The following is a 27,779-nucleotide window of genomic DNA, read 5'->3' on the forward strand; positions in this document are numbered from 1 at the left end:
GTCGTTTGCTGAATTTCTACAATTAGCATTTCTTCGATTTTTTTCAAAAAATACTATAAGAATAGCAAACAGTTTGGATCCAGATGAGACGCCACATTCTGTGGCGTCTCATCTGGATCTAAACTGTTTGCAAAGGCCTTCAAAAGTCGGTTCCCGCACTGAAAGGGTTAAAGCATGGGCTAATCTGGGACGACACTTTAAGCACATGCATTAAGCTTCATTTTTCTCAGAGAAAGGATTACTTCATGTCATTTATTTTTGTTTTGCATCCATCAAATGACTAAGACTTGAGGCTTCAAAAAAACTATAAGAATTATAAAATAATTAAGTTGTGCTTGGATTATTTTTTACCATAACATACAACATGTTAAGTGCGAGTTAAAATGAACTGTTCAAATCAATTAACAAAAAAACGTTTAAACAAAATAAATAAATAACTGATTCAGTGTTGGATGGTTATAAATAAGAATGTTTGCACTATTCTCATATAATGGTGCTTTATGATAAGCTTTTTTATTCTGGCAAATTAAAAGTGAGTAGATGCTACAACATTTTTATGTTTAATTTTTAGAAAATTAGTAATATTGTGGTCGTTGTTTCTTTAGACACTAGAAATAGTTTGTTTTTTTGAATGTTTTTACTTCTTTAGATTGCTCAGCACTTGAAGCAATTTTGTTTTCATACAATTATTATTTTTTTTTTTATAAACTTTTAACATTATTGGTATGATGGGACATTGTGTTGTTTTTTTTATGCACCCCCCAAATTTTTTTTTGGGGGGAGCATATAGTCGCCACTTCGTCTGTTCGTCCGTGTGTCCGTCCGTCTGTCCGTGCACAATTTTTGTCCGGGCTATTTCTCAGCAACTAATGACCGGAATTCAATGAAACTTTATGGGAAGCTTCACTAACAAGAGGAGATGTGCATATTATCAGCAGGTTCTGGTCGGATGATTTTTCACAGAGCTATGGCCCTTTGAAATTTTCTAAAAATTTTTTATTGTCCCCCCAACTACTGTGCCCTCAAGACGTTTCCTTTTATCTGAATATATAGTGCAATATTGTGACAAAAAAACCTTTGGGTCCGACGGTTTCTTGTTTTTTACTCTGTACTGGGTTTCTTATTTAAACTTAAGTTCTTGATTGGAACTCGACCCATTATGGACAATCACAGAAAATTCTGTCCTCAAGTTTCAGCGTTTATTATGCATTTAATGTATGATTTATTAAAGTGATATTATGGGCATCTAACAGTTTGTAGGTGTCGTTACCGTTGTTTATTTTTGGTGTTTTCACTTCATATACACTTTTATTTGTTAATGCAGCATCAACATACTAAGACAATATCCCGGAAAGAGAAAAATAATGCATTTGAATATCAACCGTACTTTCAGTTTGACATCTGACGACAGAAATGATTCGATATATGATGTGAATCTACATGTAGTTTTAGTGCAGATTGGTTCATACGACACAAAGACACTATTTTGTTTTACGGATCATTTCGGCTTAGAGGACTCACCAGTCATGTAAAATATCGAAAATAATATATATTTTTTATAAACAACTGGTAGCAAAATGAATTGCAGATAATTGGTCAGTAACCACATTTAATCTAACTCTTTTGACCTGTTAATTCTTTTCAGCTCAATTCAACAGTGAAAAATGCCCATAATATCACTTTAAAAGAAAGCAACACCATCAGTAGCATACACTTTTATGTCCCCCACCACTATAGTGGGGGACATGTTGTTTTTGCCCTGTCTGTTGGTTTGTGTGTTTGTGAGAGTGTTTGCGTCAAACATTCACTATTTGCCATAACTTTTGCAATATTGAAGATAGCAACTTGATATTTGGCATGCATGTGTATCTCATGGAGCTGCTCATTTTGAGTGGTGAAAGGTAAAGGTCAAGGTCATCCTTCAAGGTCAAAGGTCAAATACAGTATATAGCGTCAAAGCGGCGCAGAAGGGGATATAGTGTTTCTGACATACATATATCTTTTTTGATTCTTATAACTATTTACTTATTATCATTTGAAATGACAAAAACAAAATATGCCATTCATGAAGTCTTCTCTTATAATCTTTGGATTAACGTTTGTTTTGCAGTGAACTGTTCTTTGACTTTGTTTTGAAAGGCTCCACAATAAGCTAGTACAATCACAGTCTGCATAAAACGATAATTATGCTCCCCCAAAATTTATTTTGGGGGGAGCATATAGTCGCCGCTTTGTCTGTCCGTCCGTCCATGTGTCTGTCCGTCTTTCCGTCCGTCCGTCCGTGCACAATTTTTGTCCAGGCTATTTCTCAGCAACTAATGACCGGAATTCAATGAAACTTTACGGGAAGCTTCACTACCAAGAGGAGATGTGCATATTATCAGCGGGTTCTGGTCGGATGATTTTTCATAGAGTTATGGCCCTTTGAAATTTTCCATTAACTGTACATATAGTGCAATTTTTGTCCGGGCTATTTCTCAGCAACTAATGACCGGAATTCAATGCAACTTTATGGGAAGCTTTACTACCAAGAGGAGATGTGCGTATTATCAGCGGGTTCTGGTTGGATGATTTTTGACAGAGTTATGGCCCTTTGAAATTTTCCATTAACTGTATATATATATAGTGCAATTCTTGTTCAGGCTATTTCTCAGCAACTAATGACCGGAATTCAATGAAACTTTATGGAAAGCTTCACTACCAAGAGGAGAAGTGCACATTATCAACGGGTTCTGGTCGGATGATTTTTACAGAGTTATGGCCCTTTGAAATTTTCTATAAAAAAATTCTTGTTCCCCCAACTTCTATCCCTCAAGACGTTTCCTTTTATCTGAATATATAGTGCAATATTGTGACAAAAAAACCTTTTGGGAGCATCACCTGTCTCCAACGCTTTCTTGTTTTATATTAAAGACTGACTTGATTTATGTAAATGCCAACTAAATTCATTTTATGCAGACTTATTTTGTTGTGATGCTATCAGTGTTTTGCAAAGGGAGATGCTTGTGAAACTATCGCAAAATCCTAAGTTTTAATAGTTATCACTTTTTAATTGTCTTCATAGCTGTAATAATAAGCATGCAGAATTCAATTCTCGTTCGATTACCATATATTTATGAGTCGCGTTCTGAGAAAACTGGGCATAATGCATGTGCGTCAGTTGTCATCCCAGATTAGCCTGTGCAGTCTACACATGTTAATCTAGGATGACACTTTCCCCTAGAGTTGATTTAAAAAAAAAGACTACCTTTAAACAAAAGATTTCATAAAAACAGAAAGTTTCTTCCTTGATTAGCTCGAGCGACGCTCATTTCTCACGTTTTTGTCACTCTAATGATTGCAGATTTCAAATACTTAATTTCCTTTTAATTTATTTAAATCTATTTTAAATTAAACAATACTTGCATACAAATATTGAAAGCATCATAATGAGCATGTGCATGTGTGTGTGTGGGTGTGTGTGTGTGTTATCCCAATGTGATTGTGTTTGCCGTGCTATCAGGAAAACATGGTTGCCAAGTTTCACCCTGAATCCTCACCTGAGCTGTCACATAAACAGATTGAAATACCTGCAGAAGTGGAGGTAATGCTATATAATCCTCATTTGAAGCAGTATTATATTTACTGTTCTGTGGGAAAACTGGGCTTAATGCATATGCGTTACCCGTTGTGCCTGATGAGCCTGTAGAGTTAGCACAGGCTCATCAGGGATGACACGTTCAGCCTAGAATGCATTTAAGTTTATAAGAAATTTCCTTTAATTAACAAATTTCATAACAGCAAAAATTGTTGCCCCTGATTAGCCTGTGCTGACTGCACTGGCTAATATGGGATGATACTTTATGCACATGCATTAAGCCTTGTTTCCCAACTACTCAGCTCATAAACTTTTGTAAGAGAAGACATTATAAATTATTTCATGCAAAATGTTTGCCCATTATTGCACATTTTGTAAAATTCTGATAATCAAATCTTAAAAAGGTGATTCAAATGTACCAACATTTGCATAATGTTGTTTTGATACACTTTTACGAATATCTTGGAAGTTTGGCACAGCAGAATGAAAAAACATATAAAAAAATGCGAACATTGTTGTTGCCTTTAACAAAAATTAACCAAAATTTTTGGGCAGGGCCAGAATCTCTAGATAGATTTCTAGGCTGTAATTCTGTAGATCACTTTTTTGAAACTCAGGTTTGCCACATTTTTTGTGTGGGCATTGATCATGAATGGCGTTCCCCCTCTACATCTGAATAAAGTAGAACAGTTGTCAGTGACTGGCATAAGTAGGTCTTATACTTGTGAGCCTCAATCTGGGAAAATGGGGTTTAATGCATGTGCATGAAGTGTTGTCTCAGATTAGCCTGTGCAGTCTCACAGGCTTATTTCGAATAACAGTTTTATCCTAAACTGGGTATTTGCTAAGCAAATACTTCCTTTGCAGACTGCACAGGCTAATCTGAGATGACACTTTACGCACATGCATTAGGTCAGGTTTCCGCAGAGGGACTCATTTGTTTAGCTTTCTTTCTTCCATGTAGTTATGTTTATTGGGATGCAATTGCATTTTGCAGTGGTAGTTTTGCAAGTTAGCAAACTGATGTGAATTTAATAGGTCGGGAAGGAATTACCATTAAACTCTTGATTTTCTTGATATTTGTCTTTTTTTTAAATCTATTAATTCCTTACAAAAATTAATATCGTTCATTTTTTCTGTATGTACTTGTTATAGTATTTTAATTCCTCCTCAATCCAATTATAACATTTAATTTAGTTTAGCATTACAGAATTTATTTCCATGGGCTTGCTAAAACTAACACATTAACTTAGAAATATATTATTTTATTTGATAATTGCTAAGTTGACAAAAAAGGTTTTATTTTCTTTCATAAAAATAGTTAGGATACCTGTTGAATTTGCTAGATAATCAATTTAATGCACTAGTGATCAGAGATATACATTTTCTATGATCTCCAGTGGAAAAAAAATTAATACCAATCAACAATTTTTATTTTTATTCTATACCTTGCCACAGTTTGTTTTAATTTGAAAATAATAATGTTCTTGCATTAAATAATTGAGTCATTTTACATTTTTTTCAGCATGGTTGACAATCCATTTCATTTACTAATTTGTTAATCAGGAAAAGTAGTTTCAATGAAACAATGAACTTCATTTGTGTTTTAACTTTTATTTTTCACTGTTTGAAACAGTGTGTGTGTAGTTTATTACAAATTTAACTAATTCACTGATATGTCCCTATAAACTATATGAAAGCACAACATAAGTAATAAGTGTGTTCAAAGCTTATATTTTTGTTCTAGCAAAGCACTTTTCATTTGAATTTCATATGCCCTCTTCTAATATAAAAAGATAGTACTGTTCACCACATAACTAGTAGTATTGACCCAGGCAAGTATGGTTTCTTAGAATTATAAGAGGGATATAGAATTGGAGTTGTTCGTCAGTCCGTCCATCCATCTGTCAGTCTGTCCATCATTTCATCCGTCTGTCACAAACTTTTCAGGGCTATTTCTCAGAAACTATAATAAGATATCATCATAAAACTTCATAAACTTTTTAAGGCTATATCTCAGAATCCATTTAAGATTTCAACATGAAACTGTATGGGTGTTTTGATAATAATGAAGAAAACAGCTTTGCCCAAGAACCATAAACCTACACGACTTTTTATCCCCACCATAGGCGTAGGGATATTGTTTTGGCGTTGTCCGTCCGTCCGTCTTTCTGTCCTTCGGTCTTTCCGTCCGTCCGGCACTTTTGTGTCCGGAGCCATATCTTTGAAGTGCTTTGGCGGATTTCATTGAAACTTGGTATGAGTATATATATGGATAAGAGGATGATGAACGCCAAATGGCATTGTACAACATCTGTTAATAACAAAGTTATGGCCCTTTGTAGCTTGAACAAATGCTTTTTTGTGTGTCCGGAGCCATATCTTGGAAGTGCTTTGACGGATTTCATTGAAACTTGGTAGGAGTATATATATGGATAAGAGGATGATGTATGTTGGCGTTGTCCATCCGTACAGACAACTTTTTGTGTCCAGAAGTATATTGGGTGGGGATATCAATTCAACGAATTTGCTTGTTTTTACTGAATTTCCCATTTACAGAAAGCCTCTTCTTAACCCCCCGTTCTCACAAAGCTGCGACTTTACGAGGATCATCCTGATCAAGCCACGATCTGAAAAAGGTTTGGATCAGGGCGAATCGAGGCCAATCGGAGTCTAAATTAAGCAACTTGGCAAATCATGGTCTTCATTTTGACCGTACTACGATGCCCCTATATATATACACCGAATATTGTTGGCCACGATCCCACTACGCTTGTTTTGAGCATGTTCAAAATAAGCGTGGCGAGAGCGTAGAGCTCTCCGATCATGAAGACTCTACCGTGATCATACTGCTCTTATGAAGACTCCTCTACGTTTCTCCTGCGATTTGTAACGATCGGCCACATTTTTAGCCACGCTTTGACCGTAGTGTGTGAATGGGCGGTAACCAAAATCCAGTGAAGGCCAAAAGTGTTGTCTCTGTGCTGACTTTATAGGCTAATCTAGAAAAACACTTTACGCACATGCATTAAGCCCTGTTTTGCCAGAGTACTGACCACATTGATCCTTTAATCGAAAGTGTATTGGCCTCTTCAGCACAAATCATCAGTCCTTTATTTCCATATGATTCCCCTGCTAGTTCTTCTGATTCCTCATGCATGTGCGTAAAGTGTGGGCCCAAATAAGCCTGTGCAGTCTTATCATGGACGACACTTTCCACCTAAACTGGATTTTCTCTAAGAGGAGACTTCCTTTGAACCAAAAAAACCCATAAAAGTGGAGGGTGTTGTCCCTGATTAGTCTGTGCGGACTGCACAGGCTAATCTTGGATGATACTTTACGCACATGCACAAAACCCCATTATCCCATTGCGATACTCGTATTTCCTGTTTGGTGCCTACAGGATACCATGGATGATGAGACCCTTGCCCTGCAGGCTGCAGCCCCTCCCCAGGCGGTCATAGACCAGCGGACCCTGGAGGCTGTCAAGGTATGAGCGAGGGTATTCCCTGTCCTTGGGGCGTGGCCAGCTGTCTTCTTTTTGTAATTGTGTTTGATCATTTAACTGCACCCAGTTATATTTGTTTGTGATATTTAGTATTTTTGTTCATTTACTAGTATTTGTGACTGAACCAGTTTTGATGTTTGAAATTTCTTTCTTCACAATAAATTAAGTTTTCTCATCTTAAGGAAGAGTTAAAATTACTAATTTTCATGATATTTAAAATCATACAAAAAGGCAATTTTACAAGGTTCTATGTTTATGAAAATTGTTTAAGCTCAGTTAATGCTCGGTGAGCTATGAGTATCTTGATCCTCTTTGTATGTAGTTGTTATGATTTTAAACATTTGAGCCTCTGTGTGTGAAAGCAGGGCATAGTGCATGTACCCAAAGTGTTGTCCCTGATTAGCCTGTGCAGTCAGCACAGGCTAATCAGAGATGACACTTTCCACTTGTATGGTATTTTGCATTTAAGGAAGTCTAATAAAACTCCAGTTTAAGGAAAAGTATTTTCCCTGATAAGCCTGTGTGGACTGAACAGGCTATAGATTGCACAGGCTAATCTGGGACAATTCTTTATGCACATTCATTAAACCATGTTTTCCCAGAGCTGATTTGATTGCAATTAATAGTAGGCTCGTCAGTTCGCGCATTGTTGTGCTTAGTTGTGTGCAGTTGTTCCGATCATAGAACTTAAATCTGCTGTGCCATATCCACGTTGATATTAAACCGATTCATTTATTGTTGCAGTTTGTTTAATTTTATGTTAGATTAAAAAAAATAAAATATTTTGTTAATGAAACTTCACCTGTACAGTAATTAATTCATTGTGAAGGACTTAGTCAAAGGACATTGCCTATATCAAACAATCAAAACACATATTTTATTCACACTACCTAGGCTATGAAACAAAAGGTAAGATATTGTTGTTGTGTTTCCATGGTTATATGGAATGGATCTACTGGATTTAAATTTCACACAGTGAAGTAGTTTGGTAGTTCACTATGGTTTGGTACAATGATCTATATTTGCTGTCAATGTTGTGCATGTTATCTAATATGTTTTTGATCATTTGTGTCTGTCACGCTTAACAAAATTTTGTCTAGTGACAAGCATTTTAATTAACAAAGTTTGCCTTTATCTCCATTAATATAACAGAACATTATTATTCTCGCGAAACCTAAACAAAATTCTCTCTAATTCATAACATTTTGTTTCAACAACAATACCAGTGACTTGCTTGTTATAAACAGATTGATGGTGAAGCTTGTAACATGCTTATCTATATGCTTTTGGAGAGAGACAGTTTCATGTTAATGAAGATTGCAGGAGCAACCATTCACCTCACACATTTACAGGGTACATGGTAATCTGTAGGGCATCTTAATAAGTTAATTGCCATTTTGTATTGCGTCACAATATGCTTCATACAAATAATTATAACATTGTTTTGTATAAATTGTGTTACACTTGATTTTGGTGCCGTGACCAGGATATTAAAGGGAGTTGTTCACAGATCGGGCCTTTTTAAGTGTGTCAAGAAATGCACTTAACCCTTTACCACTTAAAAACATATTTTGATGCATTTGTAGTCCCTTTGAAATTTGAAAGACCTTTCTTTCTATGATCAAGTTTGAAAGGTGTTATTTCTGACCCTTAGATACAGATGAGCAGCAAACAGCGTAAAACCTGAACAGACTGCAAGTTACTCGCAGGCTGTTCTGGTTTTATGCGGTTTGCACATAGCCATTTTCACTTTGCCCCAGAATGGGAAAGTGTTAATTGCTAGATGTTAACCTAAGAATTGGTAGAGCTTCATTATAATGAATAAAATAGAATTTCAAAGAAAAATATATTAAGAAAATTGTCTCCAGCTGGGCTTGATTAATTTTCTTTTGGATTAAACAGTTATTGCTTAAACGCATGGCCATCCAGACTGTTTTGTATGTACAAACATTTCATACTTGGCATAAAAGATCAATGTATAGATCCTCCCTCCCCCTAAAAAAAGATACAAAATTATTATATCTTTTGCAAGTGAAACGCTTTTTAATGCTATAAAGTTAAGATGATGATTATGCTGTATTTTTATTGTAAGTCTTTGTCATCACTGGGATTCACTTCCTGTTCTTTTTCTTTTGAATCTGTGACAAAATATTTTGACAAACTATGAATAAGTCCCTTTAAATAAGATCCCAGAGAAGAGGTTACTGTATAATAATGGTATGGTGCAGTGTGCTCCATTCATGGTTTTTAGTAGCATAAAGATACATAAAGATAAACGTTTGCACAATTTGATAGTTTAACAAATAATTGCAATTTAATTTTGACAATAAAGACTGATGTTTGGTTTAGTTTTGAAAATTTCTGATGTCAGTAACAGTTGATGAGCTGTCAATAAAATGACGTATCAGTAAAACCTACTACTTGAGAAGTTGAAGTGTTCCCGACTGTTCAACTTATTTGTCATATAGTTTATGGTAAAGCATATACTAACAGTTTTTGAATTTAAATCAAAGAAGTGTGTTCAACATTAAATTTTAAGGACAGAATCACTAAAAGAGTAAATCGCTGTAGGCAATATTATGGTATACCACTTTTACACTGTAAAATGGTTATAACAAATTGTTAGTTAATCAACTTTACCCTATACCTTTCAGATATGCTTTTGACTCATTTTTACTCCATTAGAAAATCAAACTAAACTCAAGACCTTTCTTTATAGATTCAAGATTCAAAGAATTCATTTTCAACATTGAGATACTGATGTGCAGCAATCAGCATTAAACCTAAACAGACTGCAAATTACTTGCAGGGTGTTCTGGTGAATGGTGTTTGCATAAAACCATTTTTCTTGGCTTCTGAGCAGGCAAGGGTTTTACTGGAGACGTGTTTGTATTGTGTACAGGAGCTGGAGGAAGAGAACGCGTCTATGAACGAGGACTTGAAGCGGCTTGTCTCGGAGAACAAGAAACTGCAGGAGGCCTACAATACCCTAAAGAAGCAGCTTTCTACACCAGCTCCTCCACCTGTGGTAAGGCATTGAAATCCTTCACACCCGTCCCTCCACTTATGGTAAGGCATTGAAATCCTTCACACTCTTCCGTTCACCTGTGGTAAGGCATTGAAATTCTTCACACCCGTCCCTCCACTTCTTGCAAGGCATTGAAATCCTTCACACCTGTCCCCTCCACCTGTGGTAAGGCATTTAAATTCTTCACACCCATCTGTTTACCTGTGGTAAGGCATTGAAATCCTTCACACCCACCATTCCTCCACCTGTGGTAAGGCATTGAAATCCATCTCACCCGTCCCCTCCACCTGTGGTAAGGTATTGAAATCCTTCACACCTGTCCCCTCCACCTGTGGTAAGGCATTGAAATCCTTCACACCCGTCCCTCCACCTGTGGTAAGGCATTGAAATCCTTCACACCCATCCCTCCACCTGTGGTAAGGCATTGATATCCTTCACACCCGTCCCTCCACGTGTGGTAAGACATTGAAATCCTTCATACCCATCCCTCCACCTGTGGTAAGGCATTGAAATTCTTCCCACCCACCCCTGCACCTGTGGTAAGACATTAAGATCCTTCACACCTGACCCCCCAGCTGTGGTAAGGCATTGAAATCCTTTACACCCGTCCCTCCATCTGTGGTAAGGCATTGAAATCCTTCACACCCGCCCACCATGTGTGGTAAGGCATTAAAACCTCCACATCAGCTCCTCCACCTGTGGTAAGTCATTGAAATCCTTCACACCTGATCCCCACCTGTGGTAAGGCATTGAAATTCTTTACACCCGTCTCTCCATCTGTGGTAAGGCATTGAAATCCTTCACACACACCCACCACCTGTGGTAAGGCATTTAAACCTCCACAACAGCTCCTCCACCTGTGGTAAGGCATTGAAATCCTTCATACCTGACCTCCACCTGTTGTAAGGCATTGAAATCCTTCACACCTATCCTTCCACCTGTGGTAAGGAATTTAAATCCCTACACCCATCCCTCCACCTGTGTTAAGACATTGACATCCTTCACACCCCACCCTCCAATTGCTGTAAGGCATTGAAATCCTTCACACCTGACCCCCACCTGTGGCAAGGCAATGAAAACCTTTACACCCCACCCTCCACCTGTGGTAAGGCATTGAAATCCTTCACACCCCTCCCTCCACCTGTGGTAAGTCATTGAAATTCTTCACACCCATCCCCTCCACCTGTGGTAAGGCAAGAAATCAGGATGGGAAAGAAAGCTTTAATTGCTTTAGTTTGACATGTATGATTTATTTTCAAGCAAAAATTATATATGAATGTTGTGTATTAGTATTATATTGTTTTACATTCTCGTGTTACGGGACCATTATTGTGTACATCCATTTATATACAGATGTGATGTCAAAATGCTTAGACATCTTCAAGTCACCATTTTTCTGTACTTTCAGCACTCTTCTGACCTTTCACAATTGTTCTGACCTTTCATCATTCTTCTGAATGTTCAGCATTCCTCTGAATTTTAAGCATTCCTCTTAACTTTCAGCAATTGTCTGACCCTTCTGCACTCTTTTGATGTATCAGCATTCTACAGACCTTCAGCAAACTCCTGACCTTTCAGCATTCCTCTGAACTTTCAGCAATTGTCTGACCCTTCAGCACTCTTCTGATGTCTCAGCATTCTTCTGACCTTCAGCAAACTTCTGACCTTTCAGAATCCCTCTGAACTTTCAGCAATTTTCTGACCTTTTAGCACTCTTTTGATGTCTCAGCCTTCTTCTGACCTTCAGAAAACTTATGACCTTTTAGAATCCCTCAGAACTTTCATCAATGTTCTGACCTTCAGCATTCTTCTGATGTCGCAGCATTCTTCTGACCTTCAGCAAACTTCTTGTCTTTCAGCATTCTTCTGAATTTTTAGCAATTTTCTGACCTTTCAGCACTCTTCTGAACTTCAGCAAACGTTTTGCCTTTCAGCATCCCTTTGGACTTTCAGCATTCCTCTGACCTTGACCTTGTGTTTCAGCATTCCTCTGACCTTGACCTTGTGTTTCAGGACCAGGAGGAGGTTCAGGAGCTGGAGGATGAAGTCACCTCACTGAAGGCTCAACTGACAGAGGAGCAGGACAAGAATGTACGACTCATTGACAAGGTGCACAAGATGAAGAAAAAGTTTGGCCTCTCTGTAAGTAGTATTCTTTCTTTATATGTTCAGTTTGTGACCTTAAATATTTACTTATGTAATAGTGTTTGTGATATCGTTTGTTTACAAAAAGTAAAAATATTTGTTATTTGATTTAGGATATAGAAAAAAAGTTTTGTCTTAATGCATCAACATTCAAATGGAAAACCCCAAATGCTATTCCTAAGTACCCTGTAAGACTGTAAGCACCTACATTAATGGGAAATTTCTTTTCTAAAACAAAGCCTTTCATATGAATAATGTAAAATGTATCACTTTTGTTTTTTTCTGCAGAGTGAGACTGGGGGTGATTCAGATGGTGACAGCTGGAATGACAGTGACAATGAACTCTTTGACTCATCCTCATGTATGTTGAATTACATGATAAAAAACATGATGGGACATATTATTAATATGACACTTTAAAACAGAATTTGCAGGAAAACATTGTAATAAAAAAGACACAAATATTTTGTTACTATTAGATTGTTCATTATAAGACTTGCTCTGTGAAAACAGGACTATATGCATTTGCCTAGTGTCTTATAAGATCTGCCTTTGAAAACAGGACTATATGCATTTGCCTTGTGTCTTATAAGATCTGCCTTTAAAAACAGGACTATATGCATTTGCCTTGTGTCTTATAAAATCTGCCTTTGAAAACAGGACTATATGCATTTGCCTTGTGTCTTATAAGATCTGCCTTTGAAAACAGGACTATATGCATTTGCCTTGTGTCTTATAAGATCTGCCTTTGAAAACAGGACTATATGCATTTGCCTAGTGTCTTATAAGATCTGCCTTTGAAAACAAGACTATATGCATTGCCTAGTGTCTTATAAGATCTGCCTTTGAAAACAAGACTATATGCATTGCCTAGTGTCTTATAAGATCTGCCTTTGCAGTCAGTACAGGCTGATCAGGGACTACACCTTCCTCTTTTATCATATTTTTTTGTTAAAAGGAATTAAGTCTCTTTTTAGCAAAACATCTGTTTATGCAGAAAGTGTTTTCTCTGATGAGGCCTGTGCTGACTGCACAGGCTAATCTGGGACGATACTTTATACACATGCATTTAGTCCTGTTTTCCTAGAATGTGGCTCATATATTGTCTTCATTTTTTCCCAGTAAGAAGACCACAAGTAGTGGACCACAAACCACAGACGTTGCTGCTGCTTCAGAATGAAGTAACACGACTCAAGCAGGACAATAAACAACTGAGGGAAAGACTGCAGGTACTTGTTACCTCCCTTTGTTACATTTGAGTCTCTTGTATCCAACTTCTAACAAGCATTCAACGCTGTCAGTATGTGTTCTTTTTAAGGAGCATGTAATTCGAATGGAATTAAGTCTTTCCAATTACTTTAGTAATCATAGTTGAGTGTGAAACATTTGTTAACAAACATGAAAACTTGAATTATTTTAAATATATAAAAAACAACAACAGTATTTTCATGCTGCCAGTGGAGATAGAAGCTATGATTGTCCCGAATACAGGAACCATGTTCTGGGAAAACGGGGCTTAATGCATGTGCATAGAAAGTTGTCCCAGATAAGGTGTGCAGTCTGGTCAGGCTAATCAGAAACAACACTTTTGGCCTTCACTAGATTGCAAGAAATGACCCCCTTAAAAAGAAATATTTCATAAAGTGGAAAGGTTCGTTCCAGATTATTCTGTGAGGACTATTATGACACTAAACATGCTAGTTTGCATTAAGCCATGTTTTCCCAGACCGCAGCTGATATGCTGAAAATTTTATACTTCAAACATTTGGAAAATTAAATAAGGATATATCATGACTTAATGTCTGCCTTCAGGAACCTTGTTCAAAACATAAACAGTTTAACTTAGCTAAAACATATACAAATGCCAAACTAGAGTAACACTTGGTGGTTTTTAACATTATTGAAATATAATTGTATAATTGAACAATATTCTTTTGTACTGTTTTTGTTGATTTTGGTAGATTTGTCTCATAGCCATATTTATTCAGAATCCTGTCTTGCACATTCTCTGTATATGTCTACTTGTGTTATTTATCACTGGCAGTAACTCTTGCCCCATTAGCTAACAATTAACATACTTCACCATATATTTTACGGCATGATTCTGAAAAAAAATGATGATATTGAGCATACAAACAATTTGAGTTTCTTTTTGTTTTGAATACTTTTGAAAGTGCTCAGTGGGCATGAAAATGACAGTGTTTTTCCAAGTTTATAAGCTGTAATGCAATGTAAAAAGCTTTTAAAGATCTTAGTTTCTATTTTATTTATCTTGTATCCAGTGTTTTCTTTAACCAGTTCCTTCACACATTTTAAAATCATGTTTCATCTTAACTTTTTCTAAGTAATGAAAAGTCTCCTAGTCATATTATTTGTTTTCTCTCCTAAATGAAAAAAAAACAAACTTGCAATGCTGTTCCTTTTAGCTTGTCTATGAGACTTGCGTCATGCGAAAATGGTTCTTGTGCCATATGCAGACCGGCCTGGCCAATCAGGGACTTTCCTTTCAGATATAAAGTCATGCCAAGTTTTATTGTCTCATAACTAGACAAAGTAGTTCCACACCAGCTTGTGCAGATGTACAGGCTGGGCGTAACTCTTTTCCAAAGTGAAAATTGCTCTGTGCAAACAGCATAAAACCAGAACAGCCTGCCAGTAACTCGCAGTCTGTTCAGGTTTTATGCCGTTTGCTGCTCACCAGTATCTAAGGGTTTGGAAATGAAGCCTTTAAAACTTGAATCTAGTAAGAAAAGCCTTTAATTCAAATTAACTTTCGAAGGGACTACAAATAAGTGAAAATACGTATCTAAGTGGTAAAGGGTTAGGCATCTGATTTTCTCATGACGTGGGTCATATCGTGAACAATCTCACATTCATGTTCCATTAGAGCCTTTCTAAATGATGAAGCTAACTGCGTTGTTTTCAGAAGAATGGCACTACACCAATTAGCAGTGTATTTGCCTGGCGAGTGAGTACATAGTGACGTCCCTTTATTGTCTTTCCTAGAACAGTTTGAGAACCATGGTTGCTGCTTCTTATGTCGCCATAGCATCTTCTTTTGAGGTTTTTTTATAGATGTTTTTAACATCCTTTTAGAGATTTCTGAAAGTTTCTTACATTTAGTGACATATTTTTGCCCAATATTGTAGTTTGTATGCTTTGTAATTTGGCCAGTTATCTATTAATTGATTCCCAAATAAATACTTGCCTCCATTATTTCTTGGACATCTCTTTTTTTTCTTATAAATATATTCAAAGCACTTTGCTCTCATGGTAATTGTATTAACCTTTCCTTGTAAATTAGCGATCAATGTACTTGTTTATGACTTAATAATAATTATTAATGAAACTATATCCTTTAAATCAACACAGTCAGTAGGCCTTTAAAGACCATGTGGCAAGCAAAAGCAACTTTTATGCTGCCTAACAGTCTGTTTTGCCAGTATGTTTTTCCTAGGTTGTTATTGTTTGCATTTTAACCCTTTTGTGGATATTTATTTTAACCGCTAGATGGCAGATTTATTTGACTTAAAACTCAAGATCTTTAATGACTTCTAAGACTGCAGCAAGGGCATGAATAGTTGGTTCCATTATGTTTTGAAGAAAATGTTTGCAGTTGTCATTTATGCTTGTAAGTTATGCAATATATAATGGGTATGTTGTATGCAATGGTCAAACAAATATCAGAAAACAGTGCATTAAAATTGCTTATTGCTAAGCTATCTTTTACGACCATGGGATAATACACTGCTTTACATATAGTTACAGATCCAGAAGTTGAGCATGGAATTATTATATCTTATTAAGACAGTTGTAAAAGTTCATGATTTACTCCTATCAATTTCATGTTTGTATTGCTCTTCTTAGGTCTGATTGTCCTCAGGTCTAATTTTTTTCCTACTCAAGTCTGATTGTCCTCCTCAGGTCTGATTGTCTTTCTCAGGTCTGAATTTCCTACTCAGGTATCATTGTCCAACTCAGGTCTGACTTTCCTACTTTTGTCTTATTGTAAAACCCAGGTTTGATTTTCAGGTATGATTGTCCTACTCAGGTCTGATTGTCCTTCTGAGTTTAGATTATCCTAATCAGGTTTTATTGTCCTATGCAGGTGTGATTGTCCTCAGGTCTGATTGTTGTATTCAGGTCTGATTGTCCTAACCAGGTCTGATTGTCCTACTCAGGTCTGATTGTCATTCTCAGGTCTGATTGCCATGCTAAGGTTTCATTGCTCTACTCTGGTCCAATTGTTCTACTCAGGCCTGATGGCCTTACTCAGATCTGATTATCATAACCAGGTCTAATTTTCCTACTCAGGTCAAATTTTCATAGGCAGATTTTTCTTCTCAGATCAGATTTTCCTTGGCTAGTCTGATCCTTCATATTATGTCTGATTGTCCTACTCAGGTCTTATTTTGTCCTATTCATGTCTTATTATTATAGTCAGGTCTAATTTTACTAGTCAGGTCTTATTGTTCTAGTCAGTCTTATTATCCTACTCAGCTTTGATTGCCCTTACCGGGTCTGAGTGTCCTCAGGTCTGATTATCATATCTTATCTGATTGTCTTACTCAGTACAGATTGGCCTACCCAGGTCTGATTGGGGTCTTAATCAGTTGTCGAACAGTTATAAAGCATATTGTTTCTGTATATTTTAAACATAATTTTGTTTTCTTTGTTTTTTTCAGTATTGTTTCATTAAGTATTCCATCAAAAAGCGTTTGTTGATTTTTTTTTCCAATGGAAGAGACACCAAAGACCTTAGCAGAATGAACAAGACCTATCACAGCATATTGTAGCACTCTGCTTTCAAGTATCCATGTATATATCTATAGGGGTAGCTGGCACTAACTGTCATCATTTTATTGTCAATAAATCAGTCCTTGCAAATTGATATTAAGCAATTTATATTCTCTGAAAGGTAATCAATTGCTTCCTTTGCAGTTATTATAATATTGTTCATATTGTGTAAAGTCAAAATTGATTTAATTTTTATTTGTTAACATACAAATCACATAAATGTACTTATTAACATAATTATAACAAATAACAGGCAACTTTCCTTGGTTTAGTGAATCTAAAAAAGTTCTAATCATTGTTTATATTGCATTTATATTGTAAAAAATATGTAACAAATATGTAAACATTAGTTTTGAGCAGTACTGCTTTATCTTAGCTAAAGCTGCGCAGAAGTGGATCAGGGGGATGCCCTGTGTAGGTATTGTGAATGTTTGTTTTTGTTAGCCTGTATAGAGAGGGATGAGCTCAACTTTTCAATAGCTCACCTGAGCATCTTGTTACTCAGGTAAGCAATAAACATTCACTCAGCCCTCTTGTTTTAGATAACCCTTTCCCACTCAAAAGAATAGGGAAAATGGTAATGTGCAAACAGCGTTATACCAAAACAGCCTACATGTCACTTGCATTCTGTTCATGTTTTATGCTGTTTGCTGCTCATTAGTATCTAAAGGTTGGAAATGGAGCCTTTAAAACTTAAATCTAGTAAGAAAAAGGTAAAGGGATAAATATTTTCATAGAGCTCAATCCTCGGTACACAGGTATGAACTAGGCAGGTCTTCACAGTCAGTTGCAGATGCATGTCCCCACAGAACACTGATCATAGTTCATTAAGTTATCATTTAAATGGGCCTCGCTCTGTGAAAAGGGGGTTTAATGAATGTGCGTAAAGTGAATTCCCAGATATGCCTATGTGGACTGGGGACGACACTTTCCGCTTCTATGGTATTTTTCATTTACAGTCTCTTCTTTGCAAATATCCAGTTTAGGCGGAAAGTGTGGTAATGCTAATCCTGTATGACACTTGACGCACATGCATTAAACTTCCTTTTCACAGAGCATGGCTCAATTAAAAAAATACAATTTTGATGGCAGTATGTTAATTTGGATGCAATTGTCATTTATTTCATTATTGTTGTCTTTTCTCTTTGCCATCTCATTTAACCTCTCTTAGGTGTCTATTTTGGACGCCAACAATTGATTATAGTGTCCTTAATCTAACTGCCTGTACAAATGTCATTTATATGCAAGGGCTTAGATATAAGACACCTTAATGAACCAATGTAGGTGTATCTATATTTGACTAACAGACACAAACTATTTGAGAAACAATTACGTTTTGATATATATTTTCATTTGGATGAACTGCTTGAAGTTAAATCTTTGAAGAGAACATGTATCAGTTTGACTGGATATTAAATATTCACTTAAATGTTTAAAAAAGACTCTATGTATCTTTGATGACTTATTTCTGATTTTAATAAATATTGTAATTAACAGTTTCATTCATTGTAAAAAACAGTATTTTATCAATGAATGGTGTAAAGGGAATATTTAAAAATTATTAAAATAATTGTCATCCAAATGTCATCCAAATGTCTATTAAAATATGTTCATCAAAAGTTGCTTTGCTGGATATTAACCCCGGCTCTTAAGCAAATGAAAGCACTTGACTATAAGCTTCATTTCCTAAAAATATTCAATATCTATTTATATTTGGAACCTAAAATACCTATCAACTGTTGCATCTATGTTACATCAAGATAAATTATCAAGCAGTTTTACATTGCACCACGGATACTGTATGTCAACATAAATGATAGAGCAGTTTTTAATTGTACCACGGATTATGTTTTGTCAACACCAACCAAGCTCCATTTGTCTGTTGTTTGCAGTCGGGAAGTGTGTCCTCTCTTGTCTCCCTTGATGAGATGTCTGAGGTAGAGAGGCTGCGACGCAAGGTCGAAGACCTGGAGATTGAAAAGAAACTGCTGCTCAAAAAGGTATTCATCTGCTAGGTTTAGTAATGTTATGAGCTGCGCTGTGGGCTAAATGTTCATGGTAAAGTGTCGTCGCAGATTAGCCTGTGTAATCTGCACAGACAAATCAGGGACAACACTTTCCATCTAGACTGGATTTTGTTATGAAGAGACTTCTTTCATACAAATGGAAAATGTCATCATGGATTAACCTGTGAAGACTGCACAGACTAATCTGGGATGAAAAATAAGCACTAGCATGAAAATGGTTTTTGTTTATCTCCAGCTACAGGACAACAATGTGTTACCAGAAGAGCAACTGCAGAGTCTAAGAGTGCTGGAGGAGGAGAATACACACCTCCATACGGAGGTGAAGCAACTACGCAATGAGATCATCTCCATGAAACAGACCAGCATTAATGTTGAAATAAATGGTGATGCAGTTGACAAAGGTGTTGATTCTGAACATAACGCTTTAAGTGAGATGCATGAAGCTTTCAGGAAGGAGAATGTGTCATTAAAAACTGAGAATGGATTACTGAACGAGGAACTGCAAGCATTGAGGGACACGTATAGCAAGCTGGTTGTGGCTGGTGACAATCTGCAAGATATGTATGATACATTAGTAGCTGAGAAAGAACAACTGCAGAAAGACTTTGTTGAGAATGAATTACTGAAACAACAGCTTGCTAAAGAAAATGAAATTCTGCTGTCTGACAGCAATTCCATGAATCAAGATATACATAGTTTAGTCTCAGAGAATGAAAAATTACATAGCAATTGTGTGGAATTAGAAAAGAAACTTGCCACTGCCAATCAGGGAGCTAAAGCCAGTGACTTTGCTAAGGTAGTAGATGAAAGAGATAAGCTTAAGGAAACAGTTCAAGAGCTGGAAGTAGCAAATAATGAATTCAAACAGAACTATGAGATTGTTTGTGAAGAAGTAGAGAGTTTGCAAAGTTCAGTTCAAAGAGCAGAGTATGAACGTGATCAGATTCAGCAAGAGTTTGATTCCCTGACGGACGAGTACGAGAATCTGCAGTCGTCTCATGAAGGATTGCAACAGGATTACAATCAGCTAGAGCAGGAGTACTCTGAACTCCTAGCAGACAAGGAGAAGCTGGAACAAGAGTTTCTTGAAGTTCAGACTGCAAGTGTGAGTGTGGAGCATCATAACCCAGCTGTGGCGGAAGAGAGAGACAAACTTCAGCAAGACAATGAAGTGCTAGCCATAGAGAAGGAACAGTTAGAAATGACAATAAAGGAGTTGTCAAAATCAAATGCGTTACTGAACGAGGAATTATCATCATTGAAAGAATCTCTGGATATAAAAGATAAGGACAGCGAGAAGAAAGAGAAGAGAAGTGAAGGGAATAAGAAACCATCTGAAGCAACATTGACTATGAATGGCAATACTAATTCTGATGGTAGTAGTGACCCTCAGAAAGTGTCTGTGGATGCCCTTGTCGAGAAGGACAAGAGGATCCGCTCCTTGCAGATTCAGATATCCAGACTGCAACAGCAAATAGCAGTAAGCTTCTGATACAGATTCCTGTTATTGGTTATTGTTGGGTACCAATGCTTTCTTTTTATATATGAGCCTCGTTATGTGGAAACGGGCTTTGTGCATATGTTAAAAGGGTCATCCCAGATTAGCTTATGCAGTCGCACATGCTAATCTGGGACAACACTTACACACATGCATTAAGCCAAGTTTTTCCCAAAACTCGGCTCATATTGAGTCCATTTTGTACGTTTATTCGGAATAGTGGACATAATTATACTTGTACAAAAGTTAACATATATTTCTTTTTGTTCTCTTCTGTATCAATTTCCATACATAAGTTTGCATGTTGCGGGGAGTGCAATGGTTGTTCTGGTTTGTTTTGCATGAAGAACATTTTGAGTTTGTTGTGTTGAATATTCTTAGGGTCTTGAGATTATGTTATACATCTAGAAAGGTGCATTAGTAGATATTTTCTGTCTTGTAAACATTTTTATCATTAATTGACAAATGCCTTAAGAGGGGTGAAGTTGTTATTTTTTGCAGACAGTTCTACTAATCTAAGCAGGCACTGACATTTCAGGTATTGGCATTTACATGACTCTAGGGTAGGGGTGCACAAATTGTGTTGAGCAAATGTTTGGTAACATGTGTACCTACCTTATTGAGCTTTAAATTAAGTTTTAGAAACTCATCATCACACTAGAGATAAAATTACATTTACCATAGCATTTGCTAAACATCCTAGTTTGTGAAAGAGACATTTTCTTGTAGTTTAGGACAATGCGCACACAATTGTAATGTGTTGGCACAAATTGCATTGAGAAGAGCAATGGCGTTTTTTAAATAGAGTTCTTCTACTATTTTGCAGTGAAAAGACAGTGTGGATTTTTACATTTTTACGTGTCTTAACGATTGGGTGTTTTTTATGGTGCAGCTCTCATGTTTGTCGAAGTTCATCATTGCACTTCCCCAGTGCTTATTCATCACTTGATGTGGAGAAAACATAATGGTTTATATTCATTTGCATTACATTTTTAAAGATGGATGTGGTTTTGCAATTAATTATCTTGCTAAATGAAATTTCTTGAAATTCTGACAAACAAACTGAAATTACGATAACAAATTAATAATATATATTCAAGTATTATTTCAATTATGTTTTTATTCCACCATGGAGACCAAGTGGCAGGCTTACAGCAATACACTTGTCTACCTATCTGTCCATGCATATGTTCATCTGTTTGTACTTCGTCCCAAAGATTTTGTGTTTGAACTACGGCATTGGTTCTCGCAAACTTTCACAGTTAAAGGACCTTAATGTGCTGATGATTGCTAACGAAGTAATTTTGACTGTGAAGAGTTTTTGCAGAATTATGGCCCTTTGTATGTGTTCCTACTTAAGTTTCTGTATACTCCCCTGCAGCTTGTGTTTTGAACTCCTGTGGTGTGGATCTCACTTTAACTTTTTAAGTTGAATGAAAAAAAACATGCTCAAACTTTCACAGTGGAATAACCATTAAAAATGTAAATGATTGTAAACGGACTGCAAAAGTTATGGCCTAATTATGTCCCTTTGTCTTTTTTTGTCCACTGTACAATATATAGCGTCTAAAAATGTGTTTTTGGGGTCATCAATGTCTGTGATACACTTCTAGTTGTTGGGCAGTTGCAAAAGCGTACACTTATTAAAGAATACACAAATGCCTATGTGTGAAAAAGATGAGTTATTACAATAATATTGATATATCTTTGCTTGTTTTGATGCTGATGTAATAAAGTAAATTAAATGCGAAGTCATTGAAGCCAGGCTGAAATCTGTGAAATTACATCATTATTTTGATGTGTTGATGATCAAATATGGCAAATTTTGTCAAAAGATATATAATTTTTTTTAATTTTGCTCAAGAAAAGCATCAAATAAACAAGAAGTTAATGTATTTCATTTCAGGCGCATGACAAGCATTACAAAGATGTCATCAACACCTATCGGACACATCTTCTCAGTGCAGTACAGGTACATTAAACTATTCAAGGATGTAGTATAAATCCTTTGTATGCAATATTTAAATGTTGGACAGATACATTTGTTTCACAATAAACATGGTGAATGTTATTTAGCACTTACATTTATAATAGAAAATAATCTTTACATAACGTTAATTTCATTTATTAGTAGACTATTTATGAAAACGCATAATAGATTAAGAGTTTTAGTAAAGCAAAATGTTCAAATAAGCATTTTCTGAAAAATTGTGATTGATTGAAGATTATGCAATTTAATAGACCTGTTTAAATGTATGCATATACATTAGATGTCCCTTCTTTTAAGCAATGTATATATTGTTAAGCATAAATTACTCAAATTCCAGAATTCAAAACAATTAGTGGCAAATCTTTGTGATTTTTTTTAAAGTGTCTCTTCACATTAATTTTAAAGTCTGTTAATAAATGACTGAATTATTTGCTCTGTCCATTTTTGCAGGGCCACCTTGATCCAGATGTGAAGCAAGCATTGTTCACCATCATAGAACAGAGGAGCAATGAGCAGTACTGCTGAATCACCATCATAGAACAGAGGAGCAATGAGCAGTACTGCTGAGTCACCATCAGAACAGAGGAGCAATGAGCAGTACTGCTGAGTAACCATCATAGAACAGAGGAGCAATGAGCAGTTCTGCTGAGTCACCATCAGAACAGAGGAGCAATGAGCAGTACTGCTGAGTAACCATCATAGAACAGAGGAGCAATTAGCAGTACTGCTGAGTCACCATCATAGAACAGAGGAGCAATGAGCAGTACTGCTGAGTCATTATCATAGAACAGAGGAGCAATGAGCAGTACTGCTGAGTCATCCTGGGACCCAGCTGAGCCTAGCTTGGGGAAAATGGGGCTTAATGCATGTGCGTAAAGTGTCGTTCCACATTAACATGTGCAGTTCCCACAGGCCTATCAGGGACAACACTTTCTGTTGTATGGTAATTTTCCAAAGAAGAGTTCTCTTCCTATCGTAAATCCAGTTCAGGTGAAAAGTGTTGATGCTCCATTGGGATGAGACTTTATGCACACATATATTAAGCCCTGTTTTATCAGAGCAAGGTTCAGTTGCATTCTGTACACCAATATTTGGGACATGTGGCAATGTGTGTTCCTGAACAAGGTGTGGACAGTTTCTGTGAGGACATGCCCATTCAGACTGCGGTTTGATATAGATCTGATTCACACTTCTATCACTTTGCCTTTTTTAGATTCAACAAATTGTGTTTATATAAGTCTAAAGTCATTTTGAAAATGTGATTGTGTATTGGAGACATATTTGTTTTGTTTTTTTACTGGACTTTTTCCTGACCCAAGTCTTTAGTATTATTCCATACTATAGGACCAGTGCTACCAGTGATACATGTTTGAACTAGCTGTTAATATGCAATCAGATTCCATAAAGCCCATTTGACTTGGGACATGACTTTGGTCTCTAATGTGTCTGTTGTCTTCGTTCAGATTCCATATCAGAGTTTGACTTAAATGTCAGACACATTTAGCATTTGAGCTTTGTTTTAGGAAAAATGGATTAAATGCATGTGCATGTACATAAATTTTATCCCAAATAAGCCTATGCATTCTGCACTGGCTAATACAGGACGAAACTTAATGCATGTGCATGAAAATATCCAGATATTCCAGCCAAGCCTGACATCGACAGTTTAGTAAAGTTATTTACAAACGATATTACATAATTTTGTTCAAAAAAGTTATCATTTATGATAACCAAAATATGTGTGTTAATTAGCATCTAAAAATGTACAAGTTACCTCTTTAAATGACTATGAAACTTGTAGTGACAATTATTTAATTATTTTAAAATATTTTTATAGCAAATAAATGTGATATCTATGTTATTAAGGTCTATTGTCAGCCATTAATGTTTATATAGTTACAATCACTTGTTTAACGTTGTCACTTGTGTGTCATGACAGATAACTCTGTAGTATGTATCTTCACCTACAGGAGTTATGCCATTGGTGTCCTTGGGAAAGTTGTGTACCTTCAATACAACGTCTGTATGCTCCCACAATGGAGCTATTTAGGCATAAAGTAAATGCATTGTCTGTTTGTTTGTCGGTCTATCCTGCTTCTCATGTAGAGAAAAGCTCGGTTATATTGAATTTATTCGAATAAAATTTCATATAATGATAGAGAAAAGCTAGGATATACATTGAGTGCAAGGTTCATAACTCATGTACGAGTGACATCTACTGGTGACAACCCTTGTTTAAACAGCTAAAAGTTCCATGCACAGAGAACATGAGCATAGCACGAACACTTCTTACCTTCATATTTGTCTTAATGAATTAAATTTGTGCTGATATGCATTCATAATTCTAAGTTTTATGTAATTGAATTCATTGCTATTATTTAATGGAAGAGCAATAACTGAGGATTTATACTCGTTTACAGAGAAAGCTAATAAAGGCATGTAGGTGTGCTGACATATTTGGTTAATTTGCATGAACAGGTTGATACATATTAGTATTCAGACACAGTCCTTTCCTAGCCTATTCAGAGCTTCATACTGCAAATGCTTGAACTTGTTATTTGCATGCTTAACCCTTTTAGCCCTGGAACCGAATTTTAAAGGCCTTTACAAACAGTTTGGATCCTGATCAGACGCCACAAAACGTGGCGTCTGATCAGGATCCAAACTTTTTGCTATTCTGATAGTGGTCTTTTAAGAAAAGTGAAGAAAATGATAATTTGAGAAATTCAGCAGACACCAATTTAGCAGACGACAAATATCCCAGCATGCAAAGGGTTAATAGGTGGTTTGATTGTGAGTTATGTATCAATGTGTCTGTATAAATGTGAGTGTCTTAACTAAGCTAAAAGAGGGACTTCGATTTGTTAAATGCATAATATATAAACCGTTGCAGAGTATATATTCATGTGTACAGCTTCCATACATATATCACATAGTTTTATTATCTCAGTGTTAATTGTTTTATTGTACGTTCAACATCCATTTATATTTGTTTAACCGGTAGCTTGTGAACTGTGTAGTTTGTGAACTGTAATCGTTATAGTTACGCATTAAATGTTTGAGTTGTTTGTATATAACTTTTGTCAGATTTTATCATTCATGGTTTCATTTTTTATACAAACATGTTTCTTCCGTTGCCATTTTTGTTGTACATTTGCATACATTTGTTATCATCGTACATTTTTACGTTTTACGATTTTCTGGTATTTGAAGGTTTTCATATATACACATGTATTTTTATATATAGAATACACAAATTAACACGATTGTTGGTTTTTCGTCGTTTTTATTTATCTTTCAACACCACTGGTCTAGTGTGATGACCCATTATCCAAACGACTCAAATAATGTCACTTAAGATACTTAAACTGCCCGAACAATAAACTGGTAAGGAAAATGCAGCTATAATAATAATAAGTAATCATGGCCGATTAGTCGTGTATATAGTTGTTATAATAACAATAACAAACACGATACAGAAGAATTCATACATCGTAATGTGCACACTAATCATCCAGAGAGGTAGAGAATAACACAAATACCAAGACATGACGTACAACTAAATCCATTTATGCATAGCATCTAGAAAAATGGCCTTGGCAAACAGCGTTCAACCAGATGAGACGCCGCATGACGCGGCGTCTCACCAGGGTCTGCGCTGTTTGCTTAAAGGAATTTTCTAAATATCGAAATAAATATACTAGACATCCCTAATTTTGGAAATAAATTGATCCAATTTAGAAGGATGGGAGAGTCCACTTGGTATAAATGGGTTAAAACGAGTAGCTACGATTGTATTTCTTTTTTCAAAATAGCTAAGACGTCGATATATAAAACAGTAAAATGACCGGCCAGAAGAAATAGAACCAGAAATTCAACCAAAGAAAAGATTCATTAAATTGCAAATAATGTTATGCCGTACAGCAGAAACTGTTTCATGTACACAGGGATGTAACCTGTTGGAAAATCCCCATTGTAAGTGTAGGTTCGTTCAAACGGCTCACAAACATTTGTATTTAACATGTTGGCGTTAACTCGTTTGTTATAAATTTCACTAAAGAAAACAATATTTGTTTGAAGGTACCATATGAAGAGTGTTTATGTTGACAGTGCACTCGTTTATACTAGCGTTATGTGCCTATTTTTGTATGTTTCTGTGGATGGGTTTATCCTCTCTGAATTGCACCATTTTCCAGTTGTTATGTCTACCCGTCTAATTACTACATGTTGAGATCGTAACAAGAAATATCTTTAAAAGATATACGGCGTAAATAGTTTAATGAATGAGATCAAGGATAGCGAATGTCTTTTTCTGTGCAGTTCTTAGCTGCATCACACGCAGTACGGGATGTTACGGGGAGTTTTCGCGGCTTATTTTACATTATAACATATTGCTGGTCATAAACCTATAGATACAAAACAGAAAACCAAAAGAAGAATGGATGTGAAATTTAAACATATGAGTCAACCGGCCACACGAGAACAAACCTGTTTTAGTGGTCTGTCGGGCATTGCTATTTGATTCGATTATTAACAGTATCGAGAATCATCGTGCTCATGCTTAAAGTGATATTATGGGCATTTTGCACTGTTGAATTGAGCTGAAAAGAATTAACAGGTCAAAATAGTTAGTTAAAATGTGGTTACTGATCAATTATCTGCAACTCACCTTGCTACCAGTTGTTTATAAAAATATATTTTATATTCGATATTCTTACGTGACCCACCCAGTCCTGTAAGCCGAAATGATCCGTAAAACAATATTGTGTCTTTGTGTCGTATGAACAAATCTGCACTAAAACTAAATTTAGGTTCAACTCGTAAACGCATGATCAGTTGTCAAACGAAAGTACGGTTAATATTCAAATGCATTATTTTTCTCTTTCTCAGGTATATTGTTTTAGTATGTTGATGCTGCATTAATTACTATAAGTGTATATGAAGTAGAAACATCAAAAATAATCAACGGTTGCGATAGACACCTATAAACTGTTACATGCTCATAATATCACTTTAGTACATTAGGCAATATGGTGGAATAATTATTGTTAAATTTATTAAAAATAATATTTATCATTGTATTGTTGAAAACACATTAAGAATCTATTATTGACATACCATAATTATATTGCTGAATATCTTCTTTTGACATATTTCTGGTCTAAAGAAAATTCCAGGTAACCTAGTTCACGGATAGCGTCTTTATTAT

At 36.0% G+C, this 27,779-nt stretch overlaps 1 protein-coding gene across 4 annotated transcripts in view; it reads left to right on the forward strand.

Moving 5' to 3' along the window:
• The window catches only part of LOC127877564 (ankycorbin-like), a 51,604-nt gene extending 25,788 nt beyond the window's left edge, over positions 1-25,816 (forward strand). For 2 of the 4 annotated variants that reach the window (XM_052423538.1, XM_052423537.1), the window contains exons 11-21: positions 3,503-3,583; positions 6,981-7,067; positions 9,988-10,113; positions 12,127-12,255; positions 12,547-12,619; positions 13,381-13,487; positions 15,185-15,226; positions 18,948-19,055; positions 19,318-20,562; positions 22,487-22,552; positions 23,021-25,816. In XM_052423538.1, coding sequence (XP_052279498.1) covers positions 3,503-3,583; positions 6,981-7,067; positions 9,988-10,113; positions 12,127-12,255; positions 12,547-12,619; positions 13,381-13,487; positions 15,185-15,226; positions 18,948-19,055; positions 19,318-20,562; positions 22,487-22,552; positions 23,021-23,095 — 2,139 coding nt within the window. In that variant the 3' untranslated portion in view covers positions 23,096-25,816. The remainder of the gene's footprint in view (positions 1-3,502; positions 3,584-6,980; positions 7,068-9,987; positions 10,114-12,126; positions 12,256-12,546; positions 12,620-13,380; positions 13,488-15,184; positions 15,227-18,947; positions 19,056-19,317; positions 20,563-22,486; positions 22,553-23,020) is intronic. The other 2 variants (XM_052423539.1, XM_052423540.1) reach the window with 2 other exon arrangements.
• The last annotated feature ends 1,963 nt before the right edge of the window (positions 25,817-27,779 follow it).

The sequence above is a fragment of the Dreissena polymorpha genome, chromosome 4 (assembly GCF_020536995.1).
Source record: "Dreissena polymorpha isolate Duluth1 chromosome 4, UMN_Dpol_1.0, whole genome shotgun sequence".
Classification (NCBI taxonomy): Eukaryota; Metazoa; Mollusca; class Bivalvia; order Myida; family Dreissenidae; genus Dreissena; species Dreissena polymorpha.